At 39.8% G+C, this 17363-nt stretch overlaps 4 protein-coding genes across 4 annotated transcripts in view; all 4 read right to left on the bottom strand.

Moving 5' to 3' along the window:
• Positions 1 to 392: 392 nt before the first annotated feature.
• Positions 393 to 4935, bottom strand: mvda (mevalonate (diphospho) decarboxylase a). Its single transcript, XM_076023161.1, has 10 exons — positions 4765 to 4935; positions 4502 to 4572; positions 4013 to 4127; positions 3779 to 3925; positions 3442 to 3641; positions 3050 to 3124; positions 2724 to 2942; positions 2276 to 2391; positions 1956 to 2064; positions 393 to 1345 (listed from the first exon to the last, which is right to left on the bottom strand). Exons 1-10 carry the CDS (start codon positions 4823 to 4825, stop codon positions 1265 to 1267), a joined length of 1194 nt encoding a protein of 397 aa, XP_075879276.1. The 5' UTR covers positions 4826 to 4935; the 3' UTR covers positions 393 to 1264.
• A 539-nt stretch (positions 4936 to 5474) lies between these two features.
• Positions 5475 to 8216, bottom strand: pdcd5 (programmed cell death 5). Its single transcript, XM_076023149.1, has 6 exons — positions 8006 to 8216; positions 7227 to 7264; positions 7003 to 7064; positions 6463 to 6554; positions 6283 to 6345; positions 5475 to 6208 (listed from the first exon to the last, which is right to left on the bottom strand). Exons 1-6 carry the CDS (start codon positions 8069 to 8071, stop codon positions 6158 to 6160), a joined length of 372 nt encoding a protein of 123 aa, XP_075879264.1. The 5' UTR covers positions 8072 to 8216; the 3' UTR covers positions 5475 to 6157.
• Positions 8217 to 9637: 1421 nt separating this feature from the next.
• On the bottom strand, positions 9638 to 11371 carry uraha (urate (5-hydroxyiso-) hydrolase a). Its single transcript, XM_076023143.1, has 4 exons — positions 11148 to 11371; positions 10334 to 10473; positions 10095 to 10230; positions 9638 to 9899 (listed from the first exon to the last, which is right to left on the bottom strand). Exons 1-4 carry the CDS (start codon positions 11199 to 11201, stop codon positions 9810 to 9812), a joined length of 420 nt encoding a protein of 139 aa, XP_075879258.1. The 5' UTR covers positions 11202 to 11371; the 3' UTR covers positions 9638 to 9809.
• A 2021-nt stretch (positions 11372 to 13392) lies between these two features.
• Positions 13393 to 17363, bottom strand: part of LOC142886166 (heterogeneous nuclear ribonucleoprotein C-like) — a 32084-nt gene continuing 28113 nt past the window's right edge. The window contains exons 4-7 of the mRNA XM_076023134.1: positions 16689 to 16861; positions 15016 to 15129; positions 13934 to 14094; positions 13393 to 13598 (exon numbers count right to left, since the gene is read on the bottom strand). Coding sequence (XP_075879249.1) covers positions 13560 to 13598; positions 13934 to 14094; positions 15016 to 15129; positions 16689 to 16861 — 487 coding nt within the window. The 3' untranslated portion in view covers positions 13393 to 13559. The remainder of the gene's footprint in view (positions 13599 to 13933; positions 14095 to 15015; positions 15130 to 16688; positions 16862 to 17363) is intronic.

The raw sequence follows: 17363 nt of genomic DNA, 5'->3' as shown, positions 1-17363 counted from the left end.
CGTTATGGTCGGTGGAAGGTGTGTGACTGTATTTTGTACCCCGCCCTGTAAAAATACCTTGCACAAGTAAAGTTCAGCAAACAAAAGTGGTAAAGAAAGCGAGTGCACAGTGTAAAACATATGAATTTCATATATTGTGAGGTTTTAGAAAAAGGGACAATTTACATATCACACAAATAAGGTTCTCTCGGTGGTATTCAACAGTAACCAGATTCTAACAAGAGACATTTGTCACGAAGCTGAATAAACACAGCATCTTTCTAGAATGTTATAAAATTCCCTTATCAAAATACATTTTCTATGATGATGTAGTAGGAATCAACTGTATTCATAGCTTAGACAGACTTTGACATTAAGGTGTCAGTTAATGATATTAATTCAAATTCAGAGCATTGTAATCAAGTTGAAATTTATTTGTATTCAAGATTTGTACCGTTGTCATGGTTATCTTTCATGGTTATATATACATATAAAAAAGAGGAAGCTTCAGAAAAGAACCCAGGCCCATTGACTTCAACTCTTATTGCTAAAAACGATAGCAGTCGTTCTGCCAACCTTCAGTCAAAAACACATTGTATGACAGTCACTTATTCATTCCCTGATTTACAACACCTTTCAGAAAATAAATATATCTATACATAAATGTCTCTGTAGGAATATATTTGGAAAATATTTGTGAACAGTTTTATGAAATTTCTTTACCCATGGGAAAAACAAAAGATGTTGAACTGACTACTACTGTCATTACTTAAGGTGACACTTTGGATGCAGTAGTCAGCAGTGTCACATCACAGCAAGAAGGTAGCGGGTTCGATCCGGAGGCTTTTCCATGTGGACTTTGCATGTTCTGCCTGTATCTGCTTGTGTTCACTCGAAGCACTCCCTCCGACTGTTTAAAGGCATGTACATTATGCTAATAGGCAACTCTTAATTGTCTGTAGAGATGAATTGCTGTTTGTTCATCCCTTTCTGTGGCCTTGGGAAGAACTGTGGAGGGATTGTCCAGGGTGTAACTGCCTAAACCCTAGGACACCTGGGATAGACTCCAGCACCTCCAGGATCCTGACTGCAGGATAAGTGGTGATAAAAAATGATGGCTGTACGATATTAGCATACAAAATTAGGGGACCCGGATTTCAATGCATTGCACAGGGGCCCACAGAAATCCGCATTACAAGTGTGGATACTGAGAAACAGAAAATAGCAGCTGTTTTTCACTTCAGCTTTGTTTCCGCTCAGCAGGACTGTCCAGGTGTGCAGGTGTTCACAACATTTCCTTGGGAAAACCATCAGATCCAAGAAGATGCTGAGCAGGGTCCTTCACCACACAAGGGCCAGGTCCAGCCTTGAGTCAAAAAACAACAATAACAAAAGATCAAACATCTGTAGTCTGTGCTTGTATTTTGCTACTAAAGTGCTGTATTATACTGTGTACATTGTCAGATTTTTATTTCTCATCACAAAGCAGGCCCACAGGAGTTATTATTACAAAAGCTTATCCAGAAGACAGCATAATGTAAAAAAGGTCATGCACTCAAAGACAAATAAACAACAGATAAAAAAGAAAACACAAAATGTTCCCATACTTCTTGTGTGGACGCAGGGACTTAACACGGAACATATTCCTGATTTCAAAACGCTGAAATCCATGGAGACTGGCTACAATGACTTAGTGTTCTTATCAGAAATGTTTTGGAGGGATTTGGAAGGTTTATTTTTGTCAGTAACGAATTTGCACTCCCTCCCTCAAGACAAATGGCTTTTCTGTCTATATGGAGCCGTATGTAATTCTGGAAACTGGAAGACATGGCAACGCAAGACCCTCTAAAATTTGAGATGCAATTTGAGATGAAAGCACAAAAAAGAGAGAACCCATTAAAGTCCAAGTTCTGATGAAGTAGAAGAAAAACTGAACAAACTGAGCATATTTTTTTTCCATTCGTGTTCCTGTGTACCTTTGTACTAAGGACATAGCTTATTCCATTTGACATAGTTTCGAGACCAATGGCCTTTTTCAGCTCCTCTGGCAGAACAGCACTGTTAACTGGAAGACCTTTAATAAACCTGCCGAGAAGGAAGAAACAGTCAGTCATAAATGTTATCTACTGCCTGTAAAGTGATCAAGGAAGAAATTGGATACACACACAAAAACAAATCTCACAGTGTGTTCATTGACTTTCTATAAAAAATAAGTTGCATGCATTCAAAACAGAATTAAGTCATCATTTGCTGAAACAAATGGAGACTTAATTGTTTTGGGAAAACATCCACTTACTTTCCTCCGTTGGTCTTTGGGGGGAAGAGATGTTGAACTGCCTGAAGAAACTCAGGAAGGTGCTGCTCCAGAGTGAAGATTACAGCGTTGGGTCCTGCATCAAATGTGTAGCTCACCTATTGAGAAACCAACTGTCAACATTATGCAAAGAGCCAGAGTATTTCGGTTTCCCCCTTTGAAAACCGTCACACAGGTTTCACATCTCCATTGCAAAATATGAAAATTTCAGCTGCATTTACTGAAGCAAGAAAAAAAAGTTTTATATAGCTTTTTTTCAGCACCAAGATTTATTTTATTTTTTGCTTAAAACTATTAATCAGATGGCTTACTTCATTTTATGTTCATTGCACCACAGTTAATATTTATTAAAAGTAAAGCTAATACAAGAACAAACAATAAAATATGTGGTTAAAACAAATAAAATTTGCAATCTTTCTTGGTAACTTACCCTTGTCTCCCCATAATATTTGTTATAGCGATGCACCAAACTGATGACATGCTGTGAGACACTGCTGAGGTAAAAGATGGGAGGGTATGTGTCTAGGCAGGTAGCGTGAAACTGGTTGCTGTCCTTCATGGTTATTTCGGCAAACGCAGGGAAATCCTTCTTTCGCACTGCTTCAATCATTTTCACCATCCGGTCAGGGACGACAGACTTGGCCCGATGCTACACGCACACACACAATACAATCAATATGTTAAATGTAATTTAAATTAATATTATTTCCAATATTACCATTACTTATATGCAGACAGCAATATTGGGGGAGTTACCTTTAGGAGACAACTTGTTTGCACACTGGTCTGCATGCCAGAGGTGCTTCCAACTGGCTTCTTCTCAGCGCTGGCCTGTAATAAATTACACATTTTATCACTCAAATAACTGTGTCATTGTCACATGTCATACTCACAAGTGTTGTTTATTCGTTGTGATAAAAAAAAAAAAACATTTGTGTAGATCATTATGCTTAATAAAAATAAATAAAGGTTGTTTTGATGTTCAGATGTTTTTTTTGTTTTATTATGACGGGATCAGTGCGATTGGCTATTATGTACGCCAAAACAATCAACAATCAGTAACACAAATGTGACTTATATAAAAGTGCTAAAGAATGCTAGCACATAAAATTGTGTTAGTGTTATTTGGTCACCCCAAGCTGACTTACCACAAGCACAAGGATCCTGAGCTCAGGCCAGTGACTCTCTGGCTCCACCTGCTGAGCAAGACTGTCCTTGCCATCGTCTCTCTGTCCCATGATCCATTGGACAAACCCTCCGTACATACTGCGGCATGCACTGCCTGAGCCCTGCCGAGCAATACAAGACAGCTCCCCTTCGACACCAAACACCTTGGCAAGAGTGTAAACTGCAGAACAGGACGGGGTAAAATAGTCAAACACAGGGATAATATACACAATTTCTGTACATGTATGTTTACCTTCAATAATATTCTTGTTTTGTCAACTCTGTTTACGTCTTCTTATTATTTGATTCGACACTTACCTAGACAAGCAAACCCAGCAGCAGAAGAAGCGAGTCCAGCAGCAGTGGGGAAGTTATTCACAGAACAGATGTGAACTTTGTGAGACAAACCGATGGAATCCAACTCTGTGTCCCCATCACTGCGTCTCTTTCTTGCCAGTCGTCGAACTATGCAGAAACACACACACCCACAAAAAGATAATGGTGTCTATTCTACATTTTAAACTTGTAATCCTGTCTATGCTTGCAACTCACTCTCTCTCAGACAGGACTGAAGTCTTGGATGGGTTATGTCCTCCTCTTTGCCATTCAACCATATCCGATCTTCCTGAAACGATCTGCTGGTTGCAACTGTTGTGGTTGTTTTCAGCTACACACACACACACACACACACACGCACGCACACACACACACACACACACGCACGCACACACACACGCACGCACACACACACGCGCACACACACACACACACACACACACACACACACACACAGAACAGAGAGTAATGTTACTCACACCCAACATGTTATCCAGCCCATAACGTCAAAATTAAAGAGACTGCTGATCAATTAAAATGTTGAAGCAACATTTGACTAATCCCTGTTACATAAATGTGCCGAATGTTTCATAAACATAATAAAAACAAACAAACAGATTTTAAGACTTAAACTGCTGAGGCTAAATCAGCTTTCCTCTATAGGGCAATAAAATAGCAAGAACAGATCAGATGCAAGAAAAGTACCTGGTCTTGATGCAATGTGACGCTTAAAGATGAGTTAATAGGCAAAATCAATTCTTCATTTCTTTTCCCCCCTGAAACACAAGTTGCAATAACAATGGAATACGTCAGTCCAGCTAGCTGTGACAAAATCGACACATTGAACTGAATGTATATGTTCGCTTCACACCAACACTGTTACAAGGAGAAGTGACGTACAGGTTAGACCTGTCCGGATTAAGATTCATTTGAATGAGCTGCGGACCTGAGGTCAAGATGGTACTTACAGTACTTTACGACAGCGATATTCACAGGCGCTGTGCACGTTACGATATTTGGGTTATCCATGCTGTCCTCGGTCTTGACTTGAAAGTGCAGACCAATAGGTGTGTTCTCAAATACTTCTGTCTTTTTCACCGCTACGGAGCTAAAGCTGATACCTTACCAGAGCGTTTCCTATTTAGCTTTGTGTCGATTGGCTGGCACTGAACATGTGGCAAAGCTCTCCTCCAATCAGAGAGCAGTGTCATGATCGAATAGCCAAAATAGCCAATGAGGGATCATCTGACCATACTCGTGCGAAGTGGCTCATTCTTGAATACCACCAACTTTGCACTGGGACTGGGTCATTAACCATGCATTTAACCCTGTGTGGTATGTTTCCTGTTAAAGAGACACGTATGTTAGCTCAATCTTCTCAAGTTACTTACAATGCATTTCGTGTGGATTCAATACACGTAATGACCAAAAACCCTTTCACGAATGCGTTCCTCAGAAAAGAAATAGCATCTGACAGTACTTTTCAGAAGAACCAGAAAAGTGGCGTTAAAGCTTGTTTGATCGCACCCATTACTTCTTGATGTGCCTACCCTGCTTGCTTTTAAGATTGCAAATAATGTTAACACTTACCACCAAAAGCTCAACAATTCCAGAACAAGTCCAAGTGTGGCGAACTACGAGTCAAATTTTGAGTAAATGAATGAAGATGTTGCTACGATTAACGGAAATGTCTACAATTGAAATGTTTTTTTTTTTATTTCTTAAAAGGATCCCAAACTAACATTCCTCATTCCGAAACATTAAACATGTCATTTCATCTTTTTGCATGGTGGAAAGGAAACCGTAACAAAATCCGCCAGAACGCTGTTTTAGACTGCAGCATTTCCCACTGATTGCAATGCTGAAGAACCCTTCAGAAACAAAAATTGTGGCTGTACGTCTCATTTAAGGCTTTTTAATGTAAACTGTTCAGATATACGTATGCAAAAGGAAAACATCCAAGCGCTATATCAACGATTGCTCTAAATACAGAACTATTTATTGCGTCTGTAAAACAGTTAAGATAAAATGTACCACCAGCAAGTATTGTATTAGCATTTTATCTAATTTTCTCTGTTTCAGGCCGCAGTCAACCATGAGGAAAAGAAAGAAAAAAACAGAGTAACTATTAAGATTTAGAGGAGTTACAAGTTGCTGTGTACTGTTTGAAATACACAACAGCGGACCATATGCAGCTACTCGATCCCAAAAGCGCGCGCTGTGTGTCCAAACTTTCCCAACAAGCGTTATAATGTCTTTTCCAACATTTAGGGGATCAGCCAGTAAACACTGATTAGAGTTCCAGTTAAGTGCATTCTCTCCAGCATCTTTCTTGGCTCATTCCAGGGCTCCTTTGGAAGGTTAATAATCGTCATCATCGTCATCTGAGTCCAAAACCCGTCGTCTGTTGAACTGACAGAGAACAGAGAACAATATCAGTTGTACAATATGCACTTTGCAATTAATCACATTTCAATGGAACTTACTTTAACAGTCGGCGTTCTATCTGTGAGTTTTTCCAGAATCTCGATCAAACCCTGCTCTGAAATCTGAAAAAAAAGAACAAAAACCAAGTCCTGCAATTGTACTACTACAATTTATTTATTTTTATGTTGGGGTAATGGGATTGCAGGAGTTGTCACACATCACAAGTGCTTTTCTTTTACCTTTCCTCCTAACTGTCCACTGTGAGCCATTTGCATGAGATGGTTTTCCACAGCAGTGGCCTTTTCTGGCTTCACCAAAGCAAGGTTGTTTACTACAAATACACATTTTTATTTCGTAAATGTATGGATTAGGGGCATAAAATTTCATATATTTCATATTTTTTTTTTTTTTTATAAAATAGAGATAAGAGTTGTAATCTCAGGGTAGAATCAAAATTTCAAACATGACGCTGTTTAACATATACAGGGAGGAAAGAAGGCATAGACAATCACACATTGTCAACACACAGAAAAAACAAGTCCAGTTGCCTTTTAGTGAGCTCTTTATGATCAGTTTGTGTCCTTATAATTTTGCTGATCTGCTTTTATATCTTTTTACTATTGTTTCATGGTAAAGATAAGGCCTTTATTAACTAACTCATCAGACAAAATATCTTGCATTTTTGTATCTGAGAAGAGTTTCAAGGAATGATAATTGTGTTGAATAAATACATTGTAAATCAGTAATCCGCCTCTACTAACTAAAGAGAGCACACTTACATCTGGCACGTGCAGACTGGTCAAGGACTTGTGCCAACACGGAATTCCTCATGTCCTTTTCTCTGCAAAAATCAAAACAGAATATGCACACATCAAAATTGTGGAGGTACATCCTTAAATCCCATGAAGACATTGGATTTATTAAACTTGTAATTAGTCTTTATAACTAATGTCAACTTTGATGAAGAACACTAGAACAAACTAAATGAAATTTCACGTCATACCTCCGTTTGGCCTCATCTTGCTGATTATTTGAAGCTTCCTAATAAAAAGATCGCACAATCAGGTATAGGGTGAATTTCCGCATGCTTTCAACTGTGATTTCATTAGCTACTGCTGAAAATGTATATTTGAAAATACAATACATATCACATAATCGTGGCTCAATTTCACAACCCCCAATGCACCTCATAAATCAGGACGCTAGTTTAAAAAAAAAAAAAAAAAAAAAGGTTAGCGCCATGTGAGAGATTTGTGAATACGGATATCCCCGACTGTCCCAGAACTAAAGTTTATGGTCCGATGAATAATGAAATTTGCTCATTTACTTTTATTGCATGAGTAATGCTACACTAGTGTACAACAACTATCCGGTCCTGACAACGAACATACAGCAAAGAATCGACAAAAAACTTGTCTACCTTTGTCCAAAATAGTCTAATAATTTAAATATATATAATAATTTAGAATATACATTGGCACATGTAAAAACTCGATGTTCGCCGTGCTAAGCTAGCATTGTCTTTATCAAAGGGGTGTGTGCTGTCAAAGCTAAGTCAACCAAATTCTAGCAAAGCCAGTGGCGTTTGAGACTATTGTGATGTATCCCACAGAGTTCAAAACTCCAAAGTCCATATTTCGGCTCCAAAGTCAACATAGAGACAACCTATTTGTGAATCTAGTGGAGTTCTTGTGTCTAATTCAGCTACAAGAGCTAGCAGCACACTGAACTCAGCATCTCCTTATAAGGCGGGCGCAGCGTGGCTCCATTGCTCGTCCTTACCCCGTGCCTTGCCTGGTGCTCCGCCATTCTTTGCTGGCGAATGGCCTGCAGTTCGTCATCTGCCATGGTTCTTTCAAGAATTAAGCGTCTAATGTGGAAAACTAAAGGGGTACAAGAAACGGAGTTTGAGCCGCACTCAAAGGTACCGTTAATGATAGGCCCTAGCCGCCCTACCTTAGTCAGGGAAGAGTAATCTGTACTCAACAGTTCGATCAAGCGTCAAGGCTAAAGCAATCGACTAAAGAGCGATCACAACAGAGACACGTTCATAAATCGTACATACATACTCCGGTGTATTTTATTAAACTGACTCACTAAAAATGATTTACTCATAAAAAAAGGTGAGGGAACATCCAACATCAATCAACATCTGACTTAACTCATAAAATCTTAATATAACGCAGTGTTTCTCAAAGTGGGAAACACCGCCACCCACGGCGGAACAATTAACAAAAAGTGTTCAGTAGGTTGTAGCTAAGAAAAACGCTGCTCAGGTACACAGGATGGACAAATATTTGACATGGACGAAAATACGAATTCAGGAGTCCGGCGGTGGCCAGTGTTCTTTGTTGTTGTTGGGCACTTTTGTCTGTAGAATGGTTCCGCGAGTAGCTGCGGAACGATGGTGTCGTTCACGCCAGACTTGAAGCGAGGTGCACCTCCGCGGCCGGCTCGCGCCGCGCAGCGATCGTTTCGGCATCTGCTCTATTTTCTTTCTAATGCGCGAGCCGCGAGCGAAAAAGCCAGAGGACAATGAACAGTTTTCTAGCGCTGATAGAACGTAATCAAACACCTTTGCATCAGTACGTGATCTACGCCACGACTGGCGCGATATTATGACCGCAACGCTCAACTTCATCCCGTGTGGCAGGTAGAAAATGTGACGTTGTCGCATGACTGATGTTGTTGATGCGGTCAATTTCATCAAAACAAGACCCCTGACAGTGCGGCTATTCTCTGCACTTTGCGAGGAAATGGGAGCACAACATAAAGCTGTGTTGTTTCACAGGGAAGCCAGGATGGTGGATGTTACAGAAAGTGGTTTGCATAAAAAAAATGTCTTCCTCCAAGGTGGGGCGTGACAGAGAAGGTTTGAGAACCACTGCCCTAATGCCATGCAAGTCTATGGGGTCAAAAGTCAACTTTGTCCTAGAGACATGGGACCACTTGCAGGTTCATCGGGATCCCTCAAGACACAGCCACGTCAAATTTGGGGCTTATAGCCCATGAGGAACCCCGAAACCTTAACCCTAATTCCAGCAGTAACCCTAACCCTAACCCTCATTCCAGCCTTAACGATAATCCTAATGCCATGCAAGTCTATGGGGTCAATAGTCAACTTTGTTTTAGAGACATGGGACCACTTGCAGGTTCATCGGGATCCCTCAAGACACAGCCACGTCAAATTTGGGGCTTCTAGTGGTGGAGAACCACTGATATATATATATAACGCAATGTAATAGGTCTGGGAAGGCTCATCCAGGTTACTGAAGTGAAACGTTTTCAAAATTACAAACCAGACCAGTCAGCGACTTTTAACATAATCTTCAACATACCCGTGTGTGTGTGTGTGTGTGTGTGTGTGTGTGTGTGTGTGTGTGTGTGTAACACAGAAGTTTAGCATCACGCAAATTGAGATTGAATCTTTAATAACGAATAAGCTAAAACTTAAAACTATGTCATTGCCATTACATCATTCAGTGTCAAGGATCGTGACAATTTTTAACGGTAACCAGTGTGCCACTCTCTGCAGTTTGACTGACAGCTGATAAAGAAGGTGGTATCCTCAGGATGTCACATTCTTTTAGCTCCCTCTGTATGTACTGTAAGAGAAACGACTCAGGAGCAGAGGGATATGGTACTTTTGTCCGGGGTCGTTGATCGTGAAGACAATCTGCAACACACACAAGCACGAAACAACTCCACGTTACATTGAATCATTCACAGATTTAGTGAGGATGCTATTCCCAAGCTGTTGCTATTATTATCAACTAAGCAATTTCAAGATGACAGCCAATGCAACAGTCATACTGTACAAGAGTGCCATGTTTGAGATGTGCTGGTGTATGAAGGACAACTCTTATCTCACCTCTACATATGGATAGAAACTTGTCTGTCCCATGCTCTCCCAGTATTTAGCAGTCTCAAAATAAATCTTATACACTCCAGATGTGAACGTTTCTTTGGTGATGAGTCCTGGGCAACGGCCATCGTCATTTGTCCTTCTATCGGCATAAAGCATGAATAAACATTATTTGCACATAACTGCCTGTATTCCAACATTTTGTGTGATCGCAAGTGCATGGTATTGTTTATGTGATTGTTTACCCAGTATTAATGAGACTCCAGGAGTTAGTGGAGGAATCCTGTCTATAAAGAGTGAGGGCTAGGTTTGAACCTGGGGCACCATTTGCAGTGTTCAATACATGTGTGGTCAGAGGGCTGGGTGAGCCTGCCATTGATGCGGTCTTAGAACAAGAAGACACAAACAAAAACAAGTTTATCATAAGCCCAACATGCTTATCATTTTTCAGTATAGTATAATATAGTGTAGTCTTGTGTAGTCTAGTGCAACATAGTATGGTATAGAGTAGACTAGAGTAGAATTTAAAAGGATTGGTTGATTAAATAGGTGTCAATTTCATCTAAAATTGACCATTTCCATTCAGTCACCTGATTATGTGATAGTGAATAAAAAGTAGCATAATTAGTAAAAGGCAAACATTTTTCAGGAGAAAAAAAACACCCCCAGTACTTTAACATAGTACATTGAATAGCTGTTGTGTGAAAATATGAAGTAAATATTTTTTTAAATCCCAAAATGTATAGGTTTATGTACATTTACATTTACATTTACATTAACAATAATGTAAGGAATAATTATCTTATTATCCTACTAGTTGTATGTGCTGTTAGTAATAGTATCTTAGCTCAAGTTATTTTAAATGAAACCTTGCAAAATTATGCTACTTTACTGTGTTAGAACTAACAAGTCATGAAGTCAATATGGTTTTCTATTGACTTTATGTTTTTCAGTAAATGTACACAACATTAAATACATAAAAATATGAGCAGACAGTAGCAGTTTGTTTAATTTAAAACTGTTGATTTCAGCATTTAATTCCTTTAACACCGCACTTACCTTATTCTCAGACAGAATATGATCCTTTAGTTTCTGAAGTCTGTACGCACTCATGTGCTCTGCTGTTTACTTCCAGTCCACAGTATTAAACTAGAAGTAATGTAATTTTCTGGGTTATGCAACAACATCAGTTTGTTTAATAAGCTACAGCTACTTTATCTGTAGCTGTCATGCTACTGTGCACACATGCCTGTTCAGTGTGACACAAAAAGTGGTTACGCACTTTGAGCTTGGTGAAAATGGATGGTAGTTGTGTGGACAAATTGCATCATAAGATACCACGATTTCTCAGGGGGGTTAGGATTAGGACAAAGCGTCTCTCTTCCCAGCAAAACACATTATGTCTGACATATACGTGAGGAAAAATTACCTAAAATAGTATCAACAATCATTTAATTTTTTTTGTTTATTCAAGATAACCAGGAATGCATTTGCAAGTTTCTAAAAACCGAAACTCACCTTCAAACTAATAATGGCTTGATCCTGTGCTGCTTCCCGGCCCACAACAGTTCCACATGATGAGACAAGCACCATGCAGAGGAGAACCAGTTGGTTAACCTACAAATACCAGTAAAGGCATATCTGACATTACCTGTGATAAAGGTGTGAACTGTTGTAGAATCGCTGCTTCTCATTTGTGCATACATTTAACATGTTTCAGGCCACCCACTGTTGGCAAGCTTTTTTTTCTCATGGTAGCAGGATTTTTTTTTTCTTTTTCTTTTTTTAGTTATATGAATTAAATGTAGTTGTATGGGTCAAGAAGCAACTATCAATGTTCCAGATCTGACAGGGCTATGTAGTTCCCAGAAAAGCGAGAGTATTTCATCAAAGTCTTGAAGATATGTTTAAAACAGTGTTACAACAGTGGTTTTGTTTGACGGCTGGGTCAATGAACTCTATACACAGTGTACAAATCTCTGGTTAAATTCCACAATCGAACCAAGTGCATCAGTTATGATACTGTCTCACACCTCACTTTTTTTAAATATTAAATTCAAACCTTAGAGTTGGGAACAATGGTAGCACTCTGAACTCTCTGTCCGTCTTTTGCACTATAATGAGCAGGGGCGACCGTAGTCCCTAATATGATACAAATAACAACAAATGTATGTTTCACACAATATGCATAATACTTTGTGAAAATATCTGCGATACCTGTTATTTTACTCATTCCATGTTCTGAGGATGAGGAGTGGAGTGGGATTCTGATGAACTGATACAACCATATCCAATAGTCACATCTAACAAGCTTGACTATGTTAGCTATTCCCATCATTATGCTGCTTTATTATGATAACGGCCCATTGCTTTCCTTTCATTACTCCTTCATACATAACAAAAAAAAAAAACACTCTTTCACATGTTTATTGTTACCCAATATGAAAATACTTTTACTACTGCGACATTAAGTATTTCCATTTTATCTTAAGAATGCAAACAAAAACACATTTCACTATCATAATATCAATTAAAAAAAGGAGAAAACTTAAAGGAAGAGTAAAATCAGACAGTTGAACAATTACAGTTAAAGTTTACAATAATACACAGTATTACACACTGACCCAGGCCTGTTTAACATTTCAAAGTGCCAAATACCTGTTGGAAGAGAGCTGTGACTTTCCGCTCATGCATTTTGAAGAGGAAAGAAAACAAAACACAGCTGGACAACATTTCTCTCGGAGAGCTGTACTCAGAGCAGAAGCACAGTAGTCCCTCGTGGTTTACAGTGATATGTTAGTGTCTGGTGGCACAGCAGACTCTTGACATTTTGCAAAAGACTCACAGCTGTGATCAATTTAGCGGCATTATATGAAATGAGGCTCAGCTGCTCCGTTGGCTGGTTTATTTACTGATATTGTGGGATGGGATTTAAGCATTTCTTTAAATTAAATTATTCTTTAAATATTTCCTCTATTTGTATTTTTTTTTTGTTGGTCAAGACAAATGACAACACTGACTGTACCACCAGACCACTCTGAATTATCAGAGGATTACAGTAAAATATAAAATGGGCCCATTTCCATGATATAGATAGTGCAGTTAACACAGTTGTATCTTTAATATCTAATCATTAAATATCCCTTCTGATGGCTCGATAAAAGTTGACTGAAAATAACCCCTTGCCTGCGGTGCCTTGTTCTGGCTTCAGCTAACTAATTCTTCTTTCAGATATGCAGAAATAAACACTTGTCTTGATCTCCTATTTATTTTAGTATTTTTTTTTAATTAATTTTTTTTTAAATTTCTAACCAAGCTGCCGACCTACAATTTAATGTGATGTGTTATTCCTTGTGAAAACGCAGACTGGTTTTGGCCGGGCCTCGTTAGTTGGTGGTTGCTGGACTCTTCCTCCATTTTTTTGGCACTTTTCCCATGTCGTCAGTGTCTTCCGGCCGGACCCCTCCCAACTCATATTTCTTCATCACGGTCAGAACTGTGGCTGCTGATCTGTAATAGATAAACAAAACAAAGAGGTGTTTCATTTAAAATCACAGTTTTAACAGGAGCATTGCCTTATCTAGTCTAGTCAGTTTAAAGACAGGATATTTGAAAGGCCAGCGTGAAGGTAATGTTAAAAAGGCCGTGACTGTGTTGCGAACCATAATGGGTTAATACATACCACAGGAAAGGGCAAACAAATAGCGCAGCATAAAGAGGACCTTTTCAGTGCTCTAACGTATATATTCACACCAACACTCTTCTGTGAGAAAGATATAGGCAGGAGGTGTCTTCAGAGACACTTTTTAGTCATTTCTGAATGAGCACACTTAAGGGGCACTTACCGTATGATGGTCATCCTCTTCAGCATCCCTCAGGTCAGGGCTCTCCCTGTGGATTAAGTGACGGGAGCTTGGTGAGGACAAGGAGGAGAGGGACTGTTCAGGACTGCTGGCAGACAGGGCGTACGGTGAGCCAGCTGGACTGTCCTCTCTCAGTGGAGACCCTACGACACAAGTGTGAACAAATTGTGAAATGCCCAGAGAGTGGTCAATGTCCTGTCTAGAGCGAAACTAGCGTATTTTTTTGACTGTGTCCTCTGTGACGGACAGGAAACAAGAGTGAGAATGACAAGAGTGACAGGACGAAGGACACGTGAGGAGATAGTGAGACGAGCACAGCAGAACTGGACAGACAGGCATCGAGGGGGGGCTGGAGATTAGTAGATGAGAAAGGTCAGCTGTCAGTCCCCCACTTTGCAGAGAAATGTTCCCTCTGCATCGTTGGGGATGACATATGGTTTTATATTTAGATGTAGGAAAATAACAGTGTGTTTTTGTTAAGCATCCTTGTAATATAGCAGATGTATATTAGTAGAATGTTTCAGATTCCTGCAACTACAACAAAACCTGACGAAATTTCATTATCTGTTGTCGTTACAAAATCATATGTATTTTACTCAAATGTCCACAGGAGGGCAGTAGTACCAGGGGCAGATTTTCCTACTAGCATACATAATCATCTTTACGTCCTCCAGTTATTCTGTATAAAAGTGTTGCTTGGCATGTTTCTAATGCATGTTATACAATTTTTTTTTACAACCAAAAATAATGCCAGTGTTAGGGGTTTAACCCTGACCAAATCCCATCACAATCAGATCTGATTCATTCTTTTAAAAACAGCCAAGCTGGTGGGAAATAATTGATTTGTCAGGTAATGGTGGAGCCGCCTCAGTGGCACAGCACATTCCCACTCAGCAGTCTCATACAGCTCAGTTTCTGAGTCATTCTGATTGGGATTGTGAGTGCTGGAGCTAATCAGGCAGAAATCAGAGAGAGGCAAAAAAATGGCCTTGATGTGAGATCAGACAGTCTCGCTCAGTCCTGCACCCACCTGGATCCACTGTCTTTGTAAATGAGTGCCTCACCTTTGTGGTCACTCCTCTGTGTGTCCATCCTGTCAAGACTGTCAAGCAGCCCATCGATCTGCGTCTTTATCAGAGTCAGCTCCTTTTTAATCACCTGCAACTCCTCCATGCCCACTACAGGGGCAGAGAGAACACAAAGGACATTCTCAACAAACTGAGATTTTATTTTGAAGACGTGGAGCAGTGCATGGTGATCAGTGCCACCTGCATCACAGATTAAATGGTTTCTTTCACTGTCAACATCGACAACAACAAAACCTGGTGTTTAGATAAAGATAAAATACTCTGTGCTTTGTGGAGCAGTTACTGATGGCAAAAGAGGTCAAAGCCTTTTGTTTCACCCCTTTTATCTTAGAATAGATCTTACACTAGATAAACACTGCTCATGCTGTTTGTGTGCGAGCAAACAAATGAAAAGCAGTGAAGGCCCTTCATGAAACACTGGTGATAACTACAGAGGATGGTGGGACTGACAGCCAGGAGATTTGCAGGGTGAAGAATGTGACGTTCATCAGGAACGGTACTTAGCTATTTGTCTGACTTGGCTCTCTCTATTCCTCCAGTGTGAATGATGCCTTTGGCTTTGTCACTGTTTTGGCAAAAATCAAGTCTGGTATGAATCAAAACATGAATCAAATGAGAAAAAAAGCTGATATTTTCGTTGCAAAAGCTGAATTTTCTGCTCATTAATGAGCACAGTGTTTTGATGTTGTTAAATCCCTTGATTCTCCAGGCTGCCTTGCACACTGTAGTGTGTAGTCAAGAACGGAAACACAAAAGTCTAAATTGCATAATTGCCTCTACTTAATCACATAGGTTGTCACTTGAGTTGCTCCCCAGGCAACGAAGCTGCATTTACATCAAAGGGGATTGTAAATAATGTAGTTTAAGCAGCACATTAACTAACCTGATGGACTATTTGGCACCACATCTGCGTTAGATTAACAGTTTCATTCATTAATTCAAGAGGCCCACACAATAATGATCAAGGGACGGGATCCAAATGTTACCTTATTGCATCATTATTCCTGTAACTATTTATCCTTGAACACACGGCTCTTGGTGTGATGAACAGACAGGAGAAAGTGTCTCTGGCAGGACTGAAGTCGTAAGATCTGGATCATTTATTGGAGCCCCAATTCCCATCACCACTCAGTGATGTGTTCGAGTTAAAAGTGCCCAGGAGGGATGGAGGATATCGGAGACCACACCTACTCAGGAAACAGGTGGTACATTTTCAGACTATTATTGTAGCGTAATGGTCTTTGAGAAGAGGCCTCAACTCACACTTTAACTTAATAGCATATCGAGTACATTTGTCTGATAGATAATCTTGTTGCCAGTAAATGATTATTTCATGAAAAATGTAAGCAGTCCTGCTACATTGTCACCATAACTTGCCCATTTGTATATTTGCTTAATCGGTTGTAAGTTAGTTGAGGCTGCTGTGAATGGTTGGTCAGTGCAGTTATTAGGAGAACTTCACACTTTACGCTGTTGCTGCTTTCTCCTAAATCATGGGTTCAACAGTTGATTAGAACACAGATTAAAAATGTCAAGTTTTGCAATGCATTTAAACGCCATCTGCAGCACGGAAAAAGGGAAGCTGCACAATTATTCGGCACCAAACACTTACAGTGTTTTTTTGGATTCAGTCCATACATATTACTCACACTTGGCTGCAGATGCACTTGAGGAGTGAGCTCTGGAGCTTTTGGAGTGAGTTTTGTCTCGGCTCCGTCTGTGCCCGGCGGAGTAGGAGGAAGAACGAGATCGTTTAGCCAGGCTGGGTCCCAGAGGAGGCAGCGGAGACAAGGATGCCGGCACACGCTGGTAGTCGTACACCCTAGAAACACACGCAGAGAGTTCAATTTGGGAGAACAAAGCAACCTTTTTTTATCGACAGTGTTTTAGCTGCAGCAGAGCTCGTGGCGACGTGCTCATGATCAAAGCAACTATATTCTGTTTTTATGGTCACAGTGTGTGTAAATGATAAAACTGAGCAGAGGGCAGCGGAGACAAGGTTGTTCGGTGGAATGTGGACAATGAGAGCAGCAAGTCAGATTCCTGTTGAAAGCAGAGATAGAGGAACAGATTCCTTTATGCATCAATCTGAAAGGAAACTGGAAATTCACTTTTGTGTCAGATTAAAATATTCTTTGTAAATTAATATGTAGTTAGGTTCATGCGGAAAATTGATTTTCTGCAGCAGGAAACTCAAATGGTACAATGCAACTTTTCACTTATAGATCAGGTTTTAGAACAAAAAATTATACTTTATTAAATGAAGATTGACGCTGGAGATTGACACATGTCTGGAGTTACCTGTTGACAGACAGCTGGCTCTG

This window comes from Nelusetta ayraudi, unplaced genomic scaffold, assembly GCF_046127955.1.
Source record: "Nelusetta ayraudi isolate G7.1 ecotype Tasmania unplaced genomic scaffold, CSIRO-AGI_Nayr_v1 ptg000002l, whole genome shotgun sequence".
In the NCBI taxonomy this organism is placed as follows: Eukaryota; Metazoa; Chordata; class Actinopteri; order Tetraodontiformes; family Monacanthidae; genus Nelusetta; species Nelusetta ayraudi.
Note: the sequence above shows the minus strand (reverse complement) of the source record. Positions and strands in the feature narration are given on the sequence as shown.